Source organism: Microcaecilia unicolor, chromosome 10 (genome assembly GCF_901765095.1).
Source record: "Microcaecilia unicolor chromosome 10, aMicUni1.1, whole genome shotgun sequence".
Taxonomy (NCBI): Eukaryota; Metazoa; Chordata; class Amphibia; order Gymnophiona; family Siphonopidae; genus Microcaecilia; species Microcaecilia unicolor.
The window spans coordinates 21962935-21984122 of record NC_044040.1 but is presented as its reverse complement, the minus strand read 5'-3'; the positions used below and the strand labels follow the sequence as shown (position 1 = coordinate 21984122).

The 21188-nt window shown below is 45.0% G+C and overlaps 1 protein-coding gene across 1 annotated transcript in view; it reads left to right on the top strand.

Annotated features, from left to right (window-relative positions):
• Positions 1 to 21188, top strand: part of IRF5 (interferon regulatory factor 5) — an 80186-nt gene that overhangs the window by 45255 nt on the left and 13743 nt on the right. Inside the window, exons 2-4 of the mRNA XM_030216643.1 lie at positions 10171 to 10371; positions 11310 to 11499; positions 20138 to 20184. Coding sequence (XP_030072503.1) covers positions 10198 to 10371; positions 11310 to 11499; positions 20138 to 20184 — 411 coding nt within the window. The 5' untranslated portion in view covers positions 10171 to 10197. The remainder of the gene's footprint in view (positions 1 to 10170; positions 10372 to 11309; positions 11500 to 20137; positions 20185 to 21188) is intronic.

Here is a 21188-nt window from a genome sequence, read left to right as displayed (position 1 = left end):
ATTAACTCCTATAAAAACTCAACGACATAAAAACTGAAGAAACAAAATCAACAATATTCATCACATTGTTGATTTTGTTCAGTTTTTATGTAGTTGAGTTTTTTTATAAAGTTTATTGTTATAATTTGGTTGTTGGGTTTTGCTCATGCCTTTCCAGTAGCTACTGAATTACGTTTTAGGTACAGTAGGTATTTTCCTGCCCCAGAGGTCTCACAATCTAGGGGTTATTCTTCTAAATTGGCCTTTTTGAAAATTTACTAGGGCTGAGTGTCTACATTTTTTTTATGCTTGAAATTTCACTAAATTTAGGAGCATAAGAAGTGGGTGGCAACAGGGGCTGATTTGGAGCAGGGAAAAGAAGTTAAGAGCTTAGCACTGATTTTCAGCACTAGGCTCGTAAATCTAGGCAACGGAAAGCTGAAATTTTATAAGCATAACTTCGAGCTCCTAAATTTAAGATGAATTTTCAGCTGAAAACTTAGGGGGTCTTTTACACAGGTGTGCCAGCGGTTTTAATGCTCGCTGAACGGTAGACACACCCATAGAAATATATGGGTGTCTCTAACGTTTAGCGCGTGCTTATCTTTAGCGCACGCTAAAAACGCTAGTGCATCTTTTGTTAAAAGGACCCCTTGGGCTCCTAAGGTTGGCTGAAAATACAGCATAAATTTAGGAGCTCCAGGGTTGATATCCAGTTAGCGTCAGGATGGTCAAGGGGTGAAGTTGGGGTGGGCCTGGCTATCTGGCACATCAAATGCAGTCCTGTCTACGCCCAGTTAACTATCTGAGTGCAGGACTGAATATCGACCATGCCTGGATAACTTCTGGGCACTAAACAAACACAAACTGGGTGCGGAATTACAAAATCGATAAAGAAAAACAAAAAGTAATTCACTCAGTATCAACATATGGAGCACACATATAAACCCAAAGCAAACTTATTAATAAAAGGAAGAAAAAGCCTCAAAGCAGCTCAAAATCGAAACAATTCAAAGAGCTTTCCAGATCAAACCATGGATACGACGGTTATTGTGGCTCTTGAGTGCCGCTGACTGAAAATTGCTCTGCTTTCTGGGACCCTGAAGCAGCTAAGCGAAATGCTGGCCATCGTTGGCCCAGGGGCGATTTGAAAGTTGGAAGAATTCACCTGGATGTTTTATCCTGCACATCTCTTGGACATGGCCTCTTTCTGGTCATCTTCAGATACGTCCTCCAGGATTTTTAATTTTTAGGGAAATGCCCTCTTTTTCTTTTATGTGCCTATGACCAACACAGCTATCCACATAATGAGAGAAACCGTCTCTGGCCTATTAGTTAATGGGGGTGCTAAAGAGAGAGAGAGAGGCATTGCTGATCCCCTCTCTGTTCCCCCGCTGGTTGAAACTGTCAAATGAAATTTGTTTGTGCAGTACAACTTTATTATTAGGCAAGATCTGGCTAGCTTCCGAAGGCTACTGAAAACTGACCTATTCAAGAAGGCATACCACAAACAACGATGAATCTCGCTTTAGTACTAGGCTGCGGCTGACAGGGCGGAGGAAGGGTTCGGGCCTTGCGATCTCTCTACCGTCTCAGTATTAGTGTCCGCAGCCCACTTTCGCGGCCATGGCAGAAGTAGACTTGCGAGGGCAGTCCCCCAAAGAAGAAGGTGAGCTGGAGGACGGCGAGATCAGCAACGACGACAACCCCGAGCCGCGTTAGGAGACCTGCCCGCTGCCGCCGCCCATTCAGGAGGCCAGGAGGAGGCCCGGCAGCGTTGCTCAGGCTTCTAGGTTACCCCCGCGGCGACCCCCGGGCTTCGGCCATCCCCATGGCCACTGCTACCAACCTTCCAAGGAGCAGTTCCACCAGCAGCCGCCGCCGCCTGAGGCCAGCCCCAGGCCCTCGTTCTGGGAGCGCAGCCACACGGCCCTGGACCGCTTCCGCTACCGGGGAAGGGTCTTGCATGGCCACTGGGCCCAGGGGGACCACGACGGGAGGCCAGGCCGACCCATGGGAAGAGACTTCGGCTACGGCGGGAGCAGCAGCCGGAGGGAACCGTCGCCCAGGAAGTGTATCCTTTACCTGTGGACGGGCCTGTCCGCCCCGGGCTCGGGGTTCTTGTGCTGATGTGTGGGCTAATAACTATAATTGAGTAATAACGAGTAGCCTAGTGGTTAGGGTGGTGGACTTTGGTCCTGGGGAACTGAGTTCGATTCCCACTTCAGGCACAGGCAGCTCCTTGTGACTCTGGGCAAATCACTTAACCCTCCATTGCCCCATGTAAGCCGCATTGAGCCTGCCATGAGTGGGAAAGCGCAGGGTACAAATGTAACAAAAATAAAATAGATACTCTTGGAGATTCTACATGGAATGTTGCTACTATTGGAGATTCTACATGGAATGTTGCTATTCCACTAGCAACATTCCATGTAGAATCTCAAATAGTAGCAACAGTGGAGGAGTGGCCTAGTGGTTAGGGTGGTGGACTTTGGTCCTGGGGAACTGAGGAACTGAGTTCAATTCCCACTTCAGGCACAGGCAGCTCCTTGTGACTCTTAACCTTCCATTGCCCCATGTAAGCCGCATTGAGCCTGCCATGAGTGGGAAAGCGCGGGGTACAAATGTAACAAAAATAAAAATAAAATAAATAATTACTAAACAAATAAGACTGATCAGGAACGAGACAGAACCGATCTCTAATCACCTGACTGGCTGGCCTCACTGCTTTTAATGTACAAACGTTACCTCTTCTACCCTAATGTCGAAAATGATCTTTCTATAAATGATGACCCAACATATGTTACAATCTAATCTATAACTTAAGAATCTATTTGCAATACCTTAATGTATTCCTCTATCATGTATGTACGCACTTGAACGAAATACCAGTTGTAATTCTACAGACCGGAAATGGCGATCACCACTACGGCAAATGTAAGCCACATTGAGCCTGCAAATTGGTGGGAAAATGTGGGATGGAAATGCTACAAATAAATAAAATTAGCATTTGTATAGCGCTACCAGACGCACGCAGCGCTGAACACCTGACATAAAGAAACGGTCCCTGCTCAAAAGAGCTTACAATCTAACTAATACAGACAGACTTTAAGCCTATATCATGCAAAGACAGACTTTAAGCGTATATCATGCAAAGACTTTCACACATATCTCAGAAGCCAGCCAAAGTTGTCGAGGGAGGGATTTGCGCTCTTCCGATAAGCACTCTAGGGCTCAGACTCAGTCAAACTCAAATCCCGAAGTTCTTGAAAAGTAGATTGTCTACTGCTGCACTGTAAGTAAGTCGCTTTTTGATGTGTGTTCATTAACTAAAGGCTACAATTAAAATATTTCTTTTGCATAGGAAGCAACCATTTAAATTTTTTCTGGCCTCTTTTTTTTTTTTTTTTTTTTTTTGTGTCTCCGCAAATATAGTAACTCTAAGGATGAGGCCCAATGTGCAGATTTGGAGGGGAGCAGTGAGTAGAAGAAAAGGGCAAGGTTGCAGGGAGAGAGAAAGAGCTGGGGGTAGGGAAAGGGTTTAGAAAATGTTATGGGTATGTTATACGCTGGGGAGGGGGGGGGGATAAGGTTATGGATGTGTGCCAGGGGGAGGGGGGTCAATAGGGAGCTAGTGGTGTGCATGCTGGGAATTTGAGATAGAACTATGTGCTGGGAAAGGGGTGTTTTAGAAACAGAGAGTTGTAGGGGGTGTGTGTGCGCCAGGGGGGTTGAGGGGTCAGAGGTGGCTGGAAGACGGAGAGAGAACTGGGGTCTTGCTGAGGAATAGAAAAAGTTGGGGGCAGAGAGATGGGGAGAGAGAAAGCTGGGGTTGAACTGTTATAATCCACCTTGAATCCTAAAGGGCAAAGCAGAATAGAAATGTTGAAATTAAATTTATTTATGTTAAATAAAACTTATGGAACATCTTTATACCATCTCAGGCAATAATGACAGTAAAGGGAACCCCCTTACAGAGGAAGGAGAACTAAAGCTTACTTCCTGCAGGGCGAGAGAAGCAAGGTAATGTTTTCCTAAGAAACACGGTCATTCACCCCCAACCCAACATCAAATAAGTTTTAAAAAATGGACATTTGGGGGAGGACAGAGGTAGAAGTGCTTAGTGATCCAGGGATTTCTGCTGGGTGCGGAAGGTGCAGAGTGGAATTGACATAGGAGATCAGGGAGGAACTTGGGTGCTAAGGTCTCCTTTCCAGCCACCCACTTCAGCACCTTGCTGCTTTCTACCGGGTAGTCACTCTGTGATATCACTTTGAGGTTATTAAAACGTCACAGGTGTAGAACTCAACTGTGCCAGAGGAACTTTCCGAGTCCCTTAATCACAAGATTCATTTAAGTAGGGTTGGTTTCTAATTGGAATGTGGGACTCCACTGCCTTTCCACACAGCTGTTTACCTGCAGCTGGAGCCTTCTTAATGTTGTAATAGACATGTGTTTTTAGCTTAGTCATGGCAGGTAGCTGGGCTGTACAGGATTCTGGGTATTAGCACACAAAGGAGTGGATGAAAAGCGGCATTTTTACTTCATGCCAAGTCAGCAGCCACAGATGCTATAAATAAGCACACGGCCACCTGTTGCAGCACCTGTCAGTAACATTGTGGGTTATGGGATGTAATATCAGTGCCACACCTAGAGATACCCACAGCATGAGTCACGAAGCATGCTTCTCTTATATTTCCAGCTTGTGTGGTGTGGTGTCCACATCGCCATGCAGAGAGCTAAAAAAGAGAGCAGGCAGACGGATGGAACGGCTTTTTCAGAAACCATTAAAACTCCCAGTCATGAGAAGTAATATTCTCATTGTCAAAGGTGTGATCTAGTGCTTGGCGCATATCTCATTCTTCTAATCCCACATTTACAGCCGACTGTGTCTAAAATAAATATTGCCACACTGGGACAGACCAAAGGTCCATCAAGCCCAGCACCCTGTTTCCAACAGTGGCCAATCCAGGTCACAAATACCTGGCAGAAACCCAAACAATAGCAACATTCCATGTAGAACCCCAAAGAGTAGCAAGATTCTACAATTCTAAAGAATAACAAGATTCCATGCAGAATTTCAAAGTGTATAGCAACATTCCATTAGGAACCCTAAAGAATAGCAAGATTCCATTCAGAATCCTAAGTACATAAGTGTTGCCATACTGGGAAAGACCAAAGGTCCATCAAGCCCAGCATCCTGTTTCCAACAGTGGCCAATCCAGGTCACAAATACCTGGCAAGATCCCAGAAAAGCTCAATACACTTTATGATGCTTATCCCAGAAATAAGCAGTGGATTTTCCCAAGTCAATTTAATAATGGTCTATGGACTTTTCCTTTAGGAAGCCGTCCAGATCCTTTTTAAATCCCGCTAAGCTAACGGCCTTTACCACATTCTCTGCCCACGAATTCCAGAGTTTACTTACACGTTGAGTGAAGAAACATTTTCTCCAATTCGTATTAAATTTACTGCTTTGTAGCTTCATCGCATGCCCCCTAGTCCTAGTATTTTTGGAAAGCATTTTTGAAAAAGCCACTTTATCTCCATGAGCCTCGGTTCTAAGCTTGGCTCTGGTTCTTATAATCTGTGCGACCCTCACTATCCATTCAAGTATGGACTAACCCCGTGAGTTCTAGAGAGAAGTTCTTGCATCTCTTGAATAAACAGTGTGTTAGATGTACAGAGCCCTTCCATCAGCCGTAGCAGAATGTTGTTAACTATGAGATGGGGGGGTAGAGGCTCATGGATTTGATATACCACTTTTCCGTGGTGCAACCAAAGCCGTTTACATATAATATATACAGGTATTTTCTCTGATGGTGGTGCTGGGCTAGTTTTTACCTCGCAGCCTGTTGGGATAGTGAATGTGGAGCACCTTTCTGTCCTCTTCATGCTGCCCTTTAGAGTAAGCGTGTAGAGCATTTTTCTCTGCTCAGTTGACCCATGGCTCTGGGCTTCTTTCTGTGCTGTCTGGAGTGGAGGAGTGGCCTAGTGGTTAGGGTGGTGGACTTTGGTCCTGAGGAACTGAGTTCGATTCCCACTTCAGGCACAGGCAGCTCCTTGTGACTCTGGGCAAGTCACTTAACCCTCCATTGCCCCATGTAAGCCGCATTGAGCCTGCCATGAGTGGGAATGCGCAGGGTACAAATGTAACAAAAATAAAATAGATACTATTGGAGATTCTACATGGAATGTTGTAGATTCTACATGGAACGTTGCTATTCCATGTAGAAGGCTGCGCAGGCTTCTGTTTCTGTGACTCTGACGTCCTGCACGTACGTGCAGGACGTCAGACTCACAGAAGCAGAAGGCTGCGCGGCCACATTGGTGATCTGCAAGGGCTGACTTGTACATGGAATGTTGCTAGTGGAGGAGTGGCCTAGTGGTTAGGGTGGTGGACTTTGGTCCTGAGGAACTGAGTTCGATTCCCACTTCAGGCACAGGCAGCTCCTTGTGACTCTGGGCAAGTCACTTAACCCTCCATTGCCCCATGTAAGCCGCATTGAGCCTGCCATGAGTGGGAAAGCGCAGGGTACAAATGTAACAAAAAAAAAATTCATCTCTGCTGTCCATTTGGATAAAGTAGTGTGGTAGCCATGTAAGTCCACGCTAAAGGTAATAAATAGAAATAAAACAAGACCAAAAGGAAAATGAGGTGATATTGAACTTGCTTAATAAACTTTTCACAAGCTTTAGAGGGATTGAGGACACTTTTTTATTTTTATTTGCTCAGGCTTATGATTGTACGTGATCACTTCTGATCTTTTTAATCTATATTGTTTTTTTGCTAATATTTCTGTTAAAACGAGATTTAAGCCCTAATTGGATCACTAATAATAGTCTAAAATTAAACACTTCTAAAACCAGTGGCTGTACATTTCACCTTGAGGGTTAATTCAACTCTTTCCTGTTTACCTGAGTACACGGAGTTCATGTCACCTTAAGTGGTTCCATTTAAATCTTCGGCGTCATTCCGGACAGGCACCTAACCTTTATTAGTCATAGTTCCACTTTGGTCCAGAGATTGTTCTACACTCTGCGACTCATCCGCCTGGTAAGTTCTCTTTTTGGCATTTCATTCCTCCGTCTCCCGGTTCATTCTTGAGTAATCTCTCGACTCGATTATTGTAACTCACCTCAGACGCTTACGCAGCATCAACCTAGGAGACTGTAGATTGTTCGAAACACTCTTACACGGGGCAGGAATGTTTGATGGCGTTGCGGTGTTTTCATGTTGCTGAGTATCAGCTCCCTATTTTCTTCTATGTTGCTTCTAAGATACTTTTCGTCGCCCGTCAGATTACTAGTTCTCCGTCCTTTCATTTGGCTGTTTACGTGCACCTATGCAGTCTCCATTCAGCTTTTCAGCATCCGCTGACTGTTCCACTTGACTTCGAATTAGATCCTATTTAGACAGATCTTCCTCTTTCAGTGTTATTGCATATCAATAAAAATCAAACAAAATAAAACGTGGAAAAGAAAATAAGATGATACCTTTTTTTATTGGACATAATACATTTCTTGATTAGCTTTCGAAGGTTGCCCTTCTTCCTCAGATCGGAAATAAGCAAGTGTGGTAGCAGGTAGTATATATAAGAGAAACATCAAAGCATTACTTTGACAGTCTGACAGAGTGGGAGGGTGGGAGTATGCATGGGGACATCAAAGCATTTCATTGATATTCTAACAGGATGGGTGTTGGTAGGTGAGAGGAGGGTGATAAACAGAGAAATAAACAGAGAAATACAGCTTTATGTTTTATAATGAGTTAGAAAACCCAGATCCTTATTAAGTCCTGTTTGTTGGGTGTCAAAATATTCAATCATTCTTATTTCAAAGGTCTTATGTTCCTGTGTTGTTTTAAAATTACCTTGCAGTATTCTTACTGTGAAATCACTGGTGCAGTGTTCTGGTCTTGTAAAGTGTTGGCCCACAGGGGTGGGGGCCTGACTGGCACCAGCTATTTTCATGTGATGTCTGTGCAGATTGAATCTTGTCTTAAGCATCTGGCCTGTTTCTCCAATATAGCATCTTTCGTTACATTTTTTTACACTGAATGATATATACCACATTGGAAGATGAGCATGTAAAATAGTCCTTTATGTTGAATATTTTTCCCTTGTGAATGACTGTGGGGTCTTGTGAAATGCTTTTGGCATAGTTTGCAGCTGGATGTGTTACAGGGAAACGTGCCCTTTTTCTTTTTCCGTCTGTGTTGGGAGTTTACTTCTGATCAGCTTGTGTTTTAAGTTTGGTGGCTGTCGGAAGGCCAGCACTGGTGTTATTGCACCAATCCTATGGAATTCTGTTCCTCTTGAAATAAGGTCTGAACCCCCTCCTAAAAAGTTTAAAGTAACATAGTAGATGACGGCAGAAAAAGACGTGCATGGTCCATCTAGTCTGCCCACGATAAACTCATATGTGTATACCTTACCTTGATTTGTGCCTGTCTTTTTCAGGGCACAGGCCGTATAAGTCTGTCCAGCAGTATTTCCCGCCTCCCAACCACCAGTCCCGCCTCCCATCACCGGCTCTGGCACAGACCCCGTATAAGTCTGCCCTCCCCTATCCTAGCCTCTCAACCACCAACCCCTCTTCACCCCGCCACCCAATTTCAGCTAAGCTTCTGTGGATCCATTCCTTCTGCACAGGATTCCTTTATGCCTATCCCACGCATGTTTGAATTCCGTTACCGTTTTCATGTCCACCACCTCCCGCGGGAGGGCATTCCAAGTGTTCACCACCCTCTCCGTGAAGAAATACTTCCTGACATCTTTCCTGAGTATTTCTTTCCTTAAAGCTTTCCTTAAAACTTGTTACTTTTTTTTTCTGGCCTTTCCCCCTCCCTGATTTAATTCTCTATCTCGATAGTCATCCTTGTAGCCTTATGACAACAGCTCATCAATCTTGTTTCTTCTCTACACTTTCTTCCCTTCCTATAGTGTCTTTTTAGAATTTGAAACTCTTACTTATAAAAACAAAAGTATGCTATTTTATGGGCTACATTGTAACATAGTTAACCTTGTGCATCCCTCTGTATTATATTCTCCTTTCAATGTGACTGTGGTAGAGGAGTGTGGTAGCCGTGTTAGTCCACTCTTAAGGTTATCAATAGAAATCAAACAAAATAAAACATGGAAAAGAAAATAAGATGATACCTTTTTTATTGGACATAACTTAATACATTTCTTGATTAGCTTTCGAAGGTTGCCCTTCTTCCTCAGATCGGAAATAAGCAAATGTGCTAGCTGACAGTGTATATAAGTGAAAACATTCAAGCATTACTATGACAGTCTGACAGGGTGGGAGGATGGGGGTGGGTAGGCGGTATGCCTGGGGACATCAAAGCATATCATTGATATTCTAACAGGATGGGTGTAAAGGTAACTTTAAAACCATACAAGAACGTAAGACCTTTGAAGTCAGAATGATTGAATATTTTAACACCCAACAGAAAGGACTTAACAAGGATTTGGGTTTCCTAGCCCATTATAAACCATAAAGCTGTATGTCTCTGTTGATCACCCCACCCCTCACCTATCCACACCCATCCTGTTAGAATATCAATGATATGCTTTGATGTCCCCATACATACCTCCTACCCACCCCCATCCTCCCACCCTGTCAGACTGTCATAGTAATGCTTGAATGTTTTCACTTATATACACTGTCAGCTAGCACATTTGCTTATTTCCGATCTGAGGAAGAAGGGCAACCTTCGAAAGCTAATCAAGAAATGTATTAAGTTATGTCCAATAAAAAAGGTATCATCTTGTTTTCTTTTCCATGTTTTATTTTGTTTGATTTCTATTGATAAACATAATGTGACTGTGTGTAAACTGCTTAGATACTTTTGTTATTTGTGGCCTATCAAATAAAGGTGAAATGTCTGTGAACCATTTTGAATGATGACTTCACCAAATTAAATCAGTTCGATTTAAAAAAAAAAAAAAAAAAAAGGTATCTGACCTGAAGAAAATTCTGCCTTCAAAAACTTGTCAAAAATGTATTGTTAGTTTTATCACCTTTTTCTTTCTTTTGGGTTTGTTTGTTTTTCTTTTTATTATCACTGTGCCTTCCCCTCCCCTCCCCCCCCACCCCACAATGTACAATCTTACTGGTTATAGATATAAAGGGGTCAGTGGGTAGGACAAGCTATTTCATATGGATTTTTGCTTCTTGCTTCAGGTCTGCAGGAAGACGGAACAATCTGCTATGAGCTCGCACCCACGGCGTATCCGTCTTAAGCCCTGGCTCATCGCCCAGGTCAACAGCGGGCAGTACCCAGGCCTCCAGTGGGAAAATCAGGAGCGCAAGCTATTCCGTATTCCCTGGCGTCATGCCACAAGGCACATCTCCATCCAGGATGACGAGAACACTATATTTAAGGTGAGCTGTAGTCGTGGGATTCTCGCAGGGCACTAACTAAGGGGAAAGGGAAATGGGACTTGATATACCCCCTTTCTGAGCTTTTGGCAACTACATTCAAAGCGGTTTACATATATTCAGGTACTTATTTTGTACCAGGGGCATGCGATTAGTTGCTGAGGCTGTCTGTTATCATTCCTTTACTGAATTGGCAAAGAGGCATCATTGTTTCTGATGAAAACAGTCAGTCCTACATGCCATCTTTTCCATACCCACTTTTGGGAAGATACAATACCAGAAGGGAAGATTGAGAGACTGCTTTAAAAGAATATTTTAAAACTGAAAAAAAATATTTTGGTTATCCCAACGACTTAGTGGGGACCTGGGTTCAGTTTTGGGTATGTTGCATGCTGGTGAGGGGGGGATAAGGTTATGGATGTGTGCCTGGGGGGGGGGGGGGGGGTCAATAGGGAGCTAGTGGTACGCATGCTGGAAATTTGGAGGTTCTGCAGAGTTAGCACTGGTTTCTGTTGTGGAGAGGGAATTCCAGTGATCACCTAACAGTGACTCCCACAAGGAACAAGGGAACAACATTCTCAGATTCTGATGGTTTTCATTAGAGTAGGGCAGAGCTTCCCAAAAACTGGGAAGAGAGGGGTGCATCACTATTCTTTACCTGGGGGGAGGGACGTCACACTTTTTTATTTGACCTTTGGTCAAGGGGTCACAGCCACAAGAAGATTGACAAACGCTGGAATAGGGGAATGTTTAGAAAGGAGAATGGTTGGTTACTTGTCAAGCCCCTGTGTAAAAGAGAGGATATCCATTTTGCAGAGAGCCCATAATTTGAGGCCATGATCAGAGTCTAGGCCCGACCTGTAGGCTTATTTCACTGGATGAAAAGGGAAAGGTGAAGGTTTGATACTGTGGTATTTACCTAGTCTCTGCTTTCACTCGAGGCCTGGGCAAAAGAAACTGGGAAATACCAGGAGGGAGTGGATGAACCGGACCCTGCTAAGTGGAAAGCTAATCTGCGCTGCGCTTTGAACAAGAGCCGTGAATTTAAACTACTTTATGACGGTACAAAGGAGACCCCGATGCAGCCTTTCAAGATCTATGAGGTCTGTGACATCCTACAGCCTAATGGAGGTAAGAGGGGAAAGGGAAGACGGGAGGGAGGTGCTAAGAAAGAGAATGGAGAGTGAGGATGGGAGACAAGGCAGCGGTTGGACAAAGTGGTGCCCCAGGTAAGAGTGGGTTTTCAGCGCTCCCTCCATTTCAGGCTTTCAGACCGACTCAAAGGGTGGTGGGGTACCTCCTACCCAGCTTGGCATTTAGGGCAGTCACCCTATTTCCTTGTCCTTTGCAGTGGCTCTGATGGGAACGGAAGTGTAGGGATGAGAGAGGCAAGTACAAGGAAAGAGGAGACAGAATGGGGAGAGAAGAGGAATTGATGTCAGGAGCAGTATAAAAGAGGAAAGGGTGAGCAAAGGGCGGATGGCTGCATGTGGTGAGGAGACAGACCTGTGACTGCAGCACTTCTGCATGTCTGGAAGATGCAGGGCAGCTTCTGGGGGTGCCACCAGGCAGTGGCGTACCAAGGGGGGGCGGTGGGAACGGTCCGCCCCGGGTGCACGCCGCTGGGGGGTGCCACGGCGCGCGCCTTTCGGCTGCGAGTTCGAATCGCTACGCTAAATTCTCTCGTTCGCTGCAGCTCCCTCCCTCTGCCCCGGAACATTCCTGTTCCGGGGCAGAGGGAGGGAGCCGCAGCGAACAAGAGAATTTAGCGTAGCGATTCGAACTCGCAGCTGACAGGCGCACACCGCGGCACCCCCCCCTGGCGGCGTGCACCCGGGGGGGGTGTCATTTCGCCGGGGGGGGGGGGGCGCATCGGCGATCCGCCCCGGGTGTCGTCGAGGCTAGGAACGCCACTGCCACCAGGTAAGGAGCAGGGACACAAAAAGCCATGTAAAGAAAAGTGCAGATAATGCGCCAGCTCCTTGCATTAGTACGGGGGTTTGGGGGGTGTTGCAAAGGACTAGGAAAGAGTTTATGTCCAAGTGTACGAGTTGTCTGAGGGAGGGTGCTTGTGCTTAGTCACGTTTGAGTGTGTGTTTTGAGAGAGGAGGAGAGTGTGCATTCATGTGTCTGTGTGTATTCATGGTTTTAGAGTAATGGGTATATCTGTGTCATGAGAGACAAGAGTTGTGCAAGGGTGAGGTGTATATGTGTGTGTGTGCGCGTTCGTGCCCTTGCTGAATACTAGTCTAGTGGAGATCTTTCTGGCACCTAATTTTAGGCGTAATAAAGAATACCTTTTGAAAAATGTTTTACTCCAATTTTATTTTATTTATTTATTTATTTTAATTTGTAGAAGTCTTTATTAAGATTTGAGAGAGATAACAGAGGCAGATAAATCACATCCAACAACATCAGCAAATACAACACAGATGTAAAACAATACAAAGTCCAATGTACACTAGAGACAAATATAAACAGTGTAATCTCTCAAGGCTAAGGTAACCGCCTACCATATACTCCTTACGTATTTTTAACAAGAGTTTACAAATTACCTCTCTCCCCCCCCCCCCCCCAAAGAAAGCAAAAATAATTTTTTTTTTTAATATCCCCCCTCCCCGCCCCAGCCTTCCAACCACAGACTCTCAACACGAACAGTGTGACACAAAGGGTTCCCAAATGGCTTCCCACTTGGACAATGTTTTGCGACATATGGCCCAAAGCATCTCTGTTTCACAGGTATACCGCAGCTTGTTTAACCATTTTACCAAGGAAGGAACGTGAGGAGACTTCCAGTGAGCGGCCAGAGTGACCCTGGCCGCCGACATAGCATGGCGAACCAATAAGGACTGGAATTGTAGTAAGGCCAGGAGGTTTTTTTTAGGAAAAAGAGAGAAAATTCAGGAGACCACTTTATAGGCTTAGAGAGCCAGCTCTGGAGTCTGTTGAACTGCTTTCTAGAAAGCCCGAACCTTAACACATGACCACCAGAGATGACCCATAGTACCCTTCTGCCCACACGCCCTCCAGCACAGTGGGGATACCTTCGGAAACATGTGATGAAGGCGCGCTGGAGTCAGATACCACCTATATAAAACTTTTACAGCATTTTCTTTAAAAGGAACAGAAATAGAAATCCTCAAAGCGTATTCCAATCATCGCCCAATTCCCAATGCCAACGCAATCGATGCTCAACGGGAGCATACAAGCAAGTGATAAGACCCCTCATCCCTTTAGTGTCCTCACACAAATCTTCCAAAAAGGAGTCCTCTCGCGTAACCTTAGCCTCTATTTCAACAGCAGAAAGAAAATGTTTCACGTGGGTGTATGCAAAATATCCTTAGGAGAAATTGCATATGTTTCAACCAATGTGTTGAACGGAATAAAGGCCTCGTCATCAAAAAATTGACCCCAAGTTTCTAGACCAGCAGAGAACCAATTCGAAAAAGGCCCTGGTTCTAAACCAGGTGGAAAAAGATTATTTGTTACTGGTGTAAGTTTAGAGAGGACCAGCTCAGGCTGGGCAAGTAGACTATCCCAATAGTAAAAAGTTATCAAGACCGAAGGACAAACATCCTTACCCAATAAACGATATCTCCGAGGAAGCCACATGGATGAAATTCATAGGACATGATCCTGCAGAGTCCTGCTCCAACCCTATCCACCGCTTCTGAGGGCTTGCATTAAACCTTTCAATCGCAACCTGAGCAGCTTTATAATACCAATACACGTTCGGAGCCCTCAGACCACCTTTTTTCTGATCCCGATATAGCAACATTCTAGAGCGACGTGGACGTTTATTGGACCAAATAAAGCGAAGAAGGCAGTCTTGGATACCTGAGAGAAAGGAACAAGACCAACGAAGAGGGAGAACCTGGAAGAGATACATCAAACGTGGCAACACATTCATATTAATATAGTAACATAGTAGATGACGGCAGAAAAAAACCTGCACGGTCCATCCAGTCTGCCCAAGAAGATAAATTCATATGTGCTACTTTTTTATTTGTACTGTCCTCTTCAGTGCACAGACCGTATAAGTCTGGCCAGCCCTATCCCCGCCTCCCAACCACCATCCCTGCTTCCCAACCACCAGCTCTGGCACAGACCGTATAAGTCTGCCCAGCACTATCCCTGCCTCCCACCACCGGCTCTGGCACAGACCGTATAAGTCTGCCCAGCACTATCCCCGCCGCCCAACCACCAGCCCCGGCACAGACCGTATAAGTCTGCCCAGCACTAGTCCCGCCTCCCAACTACCAGCCCCGGCACAGACCGTATATGTCTGCCCAGCACTAGCCCCGCCTCCCAACCACCAGCTCTGCCACCCATTCTAGGCAGAGTAGTAATCCGTCCAAACCAAGATAACTCAATGGAACCCCAAGCCTCCAGATCTTTGTATAGCTCCCTCAAGTGGGGATGGTAATTAGCTGAAAATAAATCAGAAAAATTCTTGGTAAGATGAATTCCCAAGTACTTGATACTTCGGGTCACCCAACAAAAAGAAAAGGCTTGTTGTATAGATTGTAAAATTGGACCAGAAATACCAATAGCCATAGCTTCCGATTTAGTAATGTTGAGCTTGAACCCCAAAACAGAGGAATAATTGGCTAAAAGCTTAATTAAGTTAGGCAGGGAGAGTAATGGTTTGGTTAAGGTAAGCAAGATATCATCAGCAAACATTGCCAACTTGTATGCCCGAGACATTAGGATTAGAACGAATAGCAATAGCAAGGGGTTCCATAACCAAGGCAAATAGCATTGGCGAGAGAGGGCATCCTTGATGGGTCCCCCTAGACAAAGGGAAAGTAGGAGAATTGCCACCATTAATTCGCACACACGCGCTAGGAGAGTTATAAAGAGCTTGAGTCCAATCCCTAAAGCCTGACCCAAATCCCAATCGCTATATAACACTGATCATAAAAGGCCAATGAACCCGGTCAAATGCTTTTTCGGCATCTTCTAATCCTATAAGACACAAGGGGTTTTTTAACTTGGTAGCTATGTGCAGCAAGTTAACCATACGGCGAACATTATCTTTAGCTTGTCTTTGGGGAATGAACCCTACTTGATCAGGAAGGACTTTCGCTAGTCGATTTGCTAGGACCTTAGCTATAATTTTAACATCAGAATTAAGAATGGAGATAGGGTGATAGGAGGCACACTCCATCTTATCCTTGCCTGGCTTCGGAATCACTGCTATCCAGGCTTCCATCATAGAGGGAGGCAATGCCGCCCCATCCCGAACCCCATTAAGAATCTCTACCAACAGGGGGGGCAAGCTCCCCCCTAAAAGCCCTATAAAAGTTCGGTAAGCCATCCAAACCCGGTGCCTTCCCAGTGGGCAGATCCTTAATGACTTTGACAACCTCCTCCACTTGGACAAGGCCATGTAACAGGCAACATTGCTGTTCTGTCAAGGAAGGAAGGTCTTGGGATGATAAAAAGGCCTCAATAGCATCCGGGTGAATCGTAGAGTCAGCCAAGTATAAGGACTGGTAAAAAGGCTGGAAATGCTGACGAATCAAAGAAGACCTAGTCAGCACTGTATTCTTACCATCTCCAATCCGAAGAATAGTACGATCAAATCTGTGCTGCCTCAATTTAAGGGCCAATGAATGCCCCAGCTTATTATGATTAAAATACTGAAGTTGCTGTTGTTGACCCCGAATAAATTGCAATTGGTCTGAGTAAATATTATCTAATCTTAACCGGAGAGCTTGGATCTGCCTCAGAGTACAGATTGAATGAGAAGACTTATGGAGATCCTTCAAGTGGGACAATTGTGAGATGCAGTTGGTAACTTCCTTTCGTTTGGCCCGAGCCCGAGTGCTTGCCTGTTTTAGGAAGAACCCCCTTGTACAGCCTTTAAAGCATCCCAAACAATCTCCAGAGAAGGACCCGAGTTCAAATTAGTATCGCGATATTCCCTCAAGAGAGTTCTATAGTTGGCTAAGATCTTATCCTCCTTCAGCAAAGAGGTGTTCAAAGTCCACCTACTGTCCTTATCTTCCTCACAAAAGGATGAAAGCTGAACCCAGGTCGGAGCGTTGTCCGAAATGGTAATGGGCCCAATACCTGAGAGACAACCCCCCTGAATCAATGAGATTTCAAATAACAATGACCAATACGGGAGTATGAATCATGAGAATGGGAATAGAAAGAATAATCCCTTTTCCTTTGGATGATTTAGACGCCATGCATCGCATACAGCTAAAGCCAGACCAACCAACGCTTTAGAATTTTTATCATCTAGTCCCAACACTGCACCAGACCTATCCATGGTTGGATCAAAATATGCGTTAAAATCGCCTCCTAACATCAGTTTACCATAGGGATCAGATTGGATCACTCTGACAAGCCTGACCAAAAAATTCCCCCTGAGATTTGTTGGGCGCATAAACAGCGACCAGGGTAAAAGCTAAATTATTCAATAATACATGCAGAAGGAAAAATCTACCAGCAGGGTCATGCTTGGTTTTCAACACCTGAACCTGCAAGGAAGAATGAAGCAAGATTGCAACCCCACTTTTTTTCGATGCAGCAGAAGCACAGTAGACATATGGGTAGTGATGAGTCAAAAAATTTTTATGTTCCCTCTTTAAATGAGTCTCCTGTAGAAAGTGGAGTGGAGGAGTGGCCTAGTGGTTAGGGTGGTGGACTTTGATCCTGAGGAACTGAGTTCAATCCCCACTTCAGGCACAGGCAGCTCCTTGTGACTCTGGGCAAGTCACTTAACCCTCCATTGCCCCATGTAAGCCACATTGAGCCTGCCATGAGTGGGAAAGCGCGGGGTACAAATGTAACAAATATAAACGCAACTTGAGGTTTATGGAACAGCAATTCCTTAAATAAATTTTGATGCTTTTGAGGAGAGTTCAGACCCTTGATGTTGTATGTCACTCATTTAGAATTCAACACACAAGATTGTTAACTGTGATACAACTTGGAAACCAAGTAGCCTTGAAATTGTTGGAAGGAGAGGGAGGAACCCCCTCCTTCCGCACAACACCACACAAAGAATGTACGGAAAAATAGCTAAGCGAGATAGTACCAGCCTATGTCATCCTGAAACAGAGGTAACAATAAGACACTCTACACCGATGAGGTCTGCCTAACCCACCCCCTTCCAGAGCAGCCCCACACACATCGCCCACCACTAGACAGGGACAAAGTCCCCTAACTAGGAAAGCAGGAGAAAGAACCCCAAACCACCCAAATACGATAACAATTCTAACACACATACAGGAAAAAAAAAAAAAACACACTCAGCCCCACCTCCCCCAATTATACCAAGCCCCCTCATACAACCCTTTCTCAGTGACTAATCAACTGATGAACACATCGCATATAACCTAAGATAACCATAGCAACGAAGTCCAGCGGAGCAGCTTGGATATGACTGTAATAAGACCAAGCAATCCATTCAGGTGTGTGTCGTGGCACTCTTAGATTTGCTGGGAACACGTTTCCATTTTTGGAGTTTAGCCCGAGTTGTGGTGGCTAGGTCTGAGGGCGGAGTCTTGGTGGTCATCAAACCCTCGCCATACAGGATCTTCCAAACCTCAGAAAGGAATCGAATCTGGTGTAATTTCCCCCCCCCCCCCCCCCCCCCATCGTGAAGCAGAGAGCAAAAGGGAAAGCCCAGTGATAAGGGAGCTTGTTTTTTAGTAAATGTCCAGCACAGGTTTCATTGCACGTCGGAACCACTGCAGCACTTGCTCTTTAGTGGAAAAGGCGGTGAAACAGACTATAATGTCCAGAGGTCGATTATCTATTCTCTTTCCTAGGGCTCTGTGCGCCCTTTCAATAGCTATGTCCTCTGTCCCAAGCAGCTTTCCACAGAGCATCTTAACAATAGTAGCAACATCTTCTTTGTCTCCCACGAAAACTGAGGTTTTTTTTTTTTTGTTACATTTGTACCCTGCGCTTTCCCACTCCTGGCAGGCTCAATGCGGCTTACATGGGGCAATGGAGGGTTAAGTGACTTGCCCAGAGTCACAAGGAGCTGCCTGTGCCTGAAGTGGGAATCCAACTCTGTTCCTCAGGACCAAAGTCCACCACCCTAACCACTAGGCCACTCCTCCACTCCTGTGGCCGGTTTTCTAAGTCGTCCACTTTGTATTGCAGGTCTTCATAATACTCGAAAAGCTTCGATAATCGTAAATCAGCATCGCTCAGCTGCTCATCGTGCTCATCCGCATGCGCCTCCAAGTCCTCCACGCGCCCGCCCAACTCTCGCAGATCAACACTGAGGACATCCATGCGCGCTAGAATTTCCTCTTTGGAAGATTTGATCTCCTCCCAAATCTCTGTTAAGCATTTGGTTAGATCCTTTGAAAGGCCCCGGTTAGAAGAGGCTTTACCTGCCTCGGTAAGGGACATAGCGGAGTCAGCGCGCGAGGCGCGAGCGTGAGCTGACGACAATACGTGGTGCCATGGGATCTTACCAGCTTGCCTTACCAGTTGGCACTCGCTCTCCTTCCGAGCTGTTAACATGACTTCCATACGACCAGAAAAACCCTCACTTAAGTCAGACACCTTGCCCAGATAAAAAAAAAATTTAAAATTCAGGGGTGGATGGATGCTGATATTGCTTAAAGAAGGCAGGGACGCGTCGCAGCTACAGATTCAGGCAGCCATTCAGGTCCGTGACGTCACTTCCTCCCTCCATTTTTAAAAAAATATAATTACTTGAATGACAACTCAATATTTATGGTCAGAAAAATTCTATACTTATCTTCTGACTGGTTATTTAAACACCCTTTAAATCTCGTGAGGCTAGATTTCGGAGTTCCGTATAATCTAGCCTCACAAGATTTAAAGGGTGTTTAAATAACCAGTCAGAAGTTAAGTGTAGAATTATTCTGACCATAAATATTGAGCTGTCATTCAAGTTAATTATATTTAAACATTTTGAGTAAAAACATTTGAAAGGTATTCTTTATTATGACCGAGGACGAGAAAGGTGGGAATTATTACTGCATGAAAAAGTGATAGCGGTGTACCGCCAAACAACGGACTACCGCCTCTGATGGTCTGAAGATACCTTTTTTTGTTTGAACACTTGGATTGATTATAACAGTAATCGAATATATATTGTTCATGTATGATTATACCTAGTATTGATAACTGATTAGATATTTAAAGTGGGCAATTGGTTGGACACCTAAGTTGAATCTGGCCCTGTGCGCATATATATATATATATATATATATATATATATGCATTTTGAAGGGGCGGGGCAGTGAGTTAATGTGCCTGTGTGGATGCAAGGGTAAAATATTGGTGTAGGTGTATGTTTTGGGGAGAGGGCATTTTTATGGGGGGAGGGGAATGCACAGCTACAAGGCCAATGCAAAGATTGTAGTTTCCCTAGCCCCCCCCCCCCAATTCCAAGCTTTTACTAAGTTAATTCAATAATCATGATCACCCCAATGCCTCCCCTTCCAAAGTGTCCCCTAATGGGACATAATACTTTTAAATATTAAACTTTAATTTTATGTTTACATACCTAATGAAGGCAAATCCCAAAAGTCATTTACCCTGGCAAATGGGCTGTTAGAAAATGACTCTTCTTCCTTGGGTAAAACTATGGTTCTTTGAGTTGGTGTGGCTCTCAGAACCTTGAATGCAGCTACTTTTTGTTCCGCCTCCTCCCCCCCCCCCCCCCCCCCCCACCCACCCACCGTACCACCTAGTTTGCCTAATGATTAAGCCGGTCTTATACAACTAATTGAACTGGATTATGTTTTTTGTTTCACTTCAGACTCTCTAGCTGGTGATGAGTATATCTGCGACCAGGATGAAGAAGAGGTGAGAGAAGAAATACTTAATGGACTGATTTATGATAATAGAGATTTACTGTTCTGTGGGAGCCAGGGAAAGGGGGGTGTCTTTGACTCAAGAAGGGTAAAATCAGAGGCAGGGGCCCCAGGCGGCATTCTTTAGGAGCGACATCTCGGGGGGGGGGGAGGAGCAGCTTCGCAGCATTTTACCTGGTCACGCTGACTTGCCAAGCCCAGCAGCGGCAGCAATTTTCCTATGCACTGCCCTGCTGCCGTCGGTACCCCTCTTTTTCCTTTACTGTGGCCGCCTGAAGTAACTTCCTGTTTCACTCAAGCGGCTGCATTAAAGGGAAGAGGCGGGTTCTGGCAGCGGCAGGGCAGCGCATGGGAAAGTCACCATGACCGGGTAAAACACCCGGGTGGGGCGGCATCTTGGCCTGGGAGGGTACGGCATGCAAGCGCTGCCTCAGGCAGCATCTTGCCTTTGCCTTGGGCCCGCCCTGGGTAAACTCATGAGGTAGTTGGAGAAAAAAAAAAATTTTCCCTCCACAAGCAAACCGAATGCCTTTTTGTTATGCACTAAGGCCAGTATTTTAGAAACCCGTTCATATGTCAATAGAGTCATGAATATCACATACACTTGTAAATACCGATTGCCACGTGAAAATAGCAGCTTTCTGCAATCACACTACATCGATTTTAGCCCCACCCTTTATCTGGTTGATATTCAAATGATTTAACTAGCCAGAAGCAGCCACGCACCCATTAAATCACTTGTTCGGGGCTGTCCACTAACTTTCAGCAGCACTTAACCAGTTATCAACACTGAAAATTAGCAGTAAGTGGCTAAGTGAAAACTGGCTATTTTGGGGGTGGAGTCAGCACTGGGCCAATAACAGTCAGGGTAACCACATAAATGGGACTGCATAAGACACGGTCCTATCTTTATAGGGCAACCTATTGCCAGTTAAGTGCCGAATATCTACTTAATCAGCTATGCATTAGCCGGCTCCACAAAAAACGGCTCTTTAA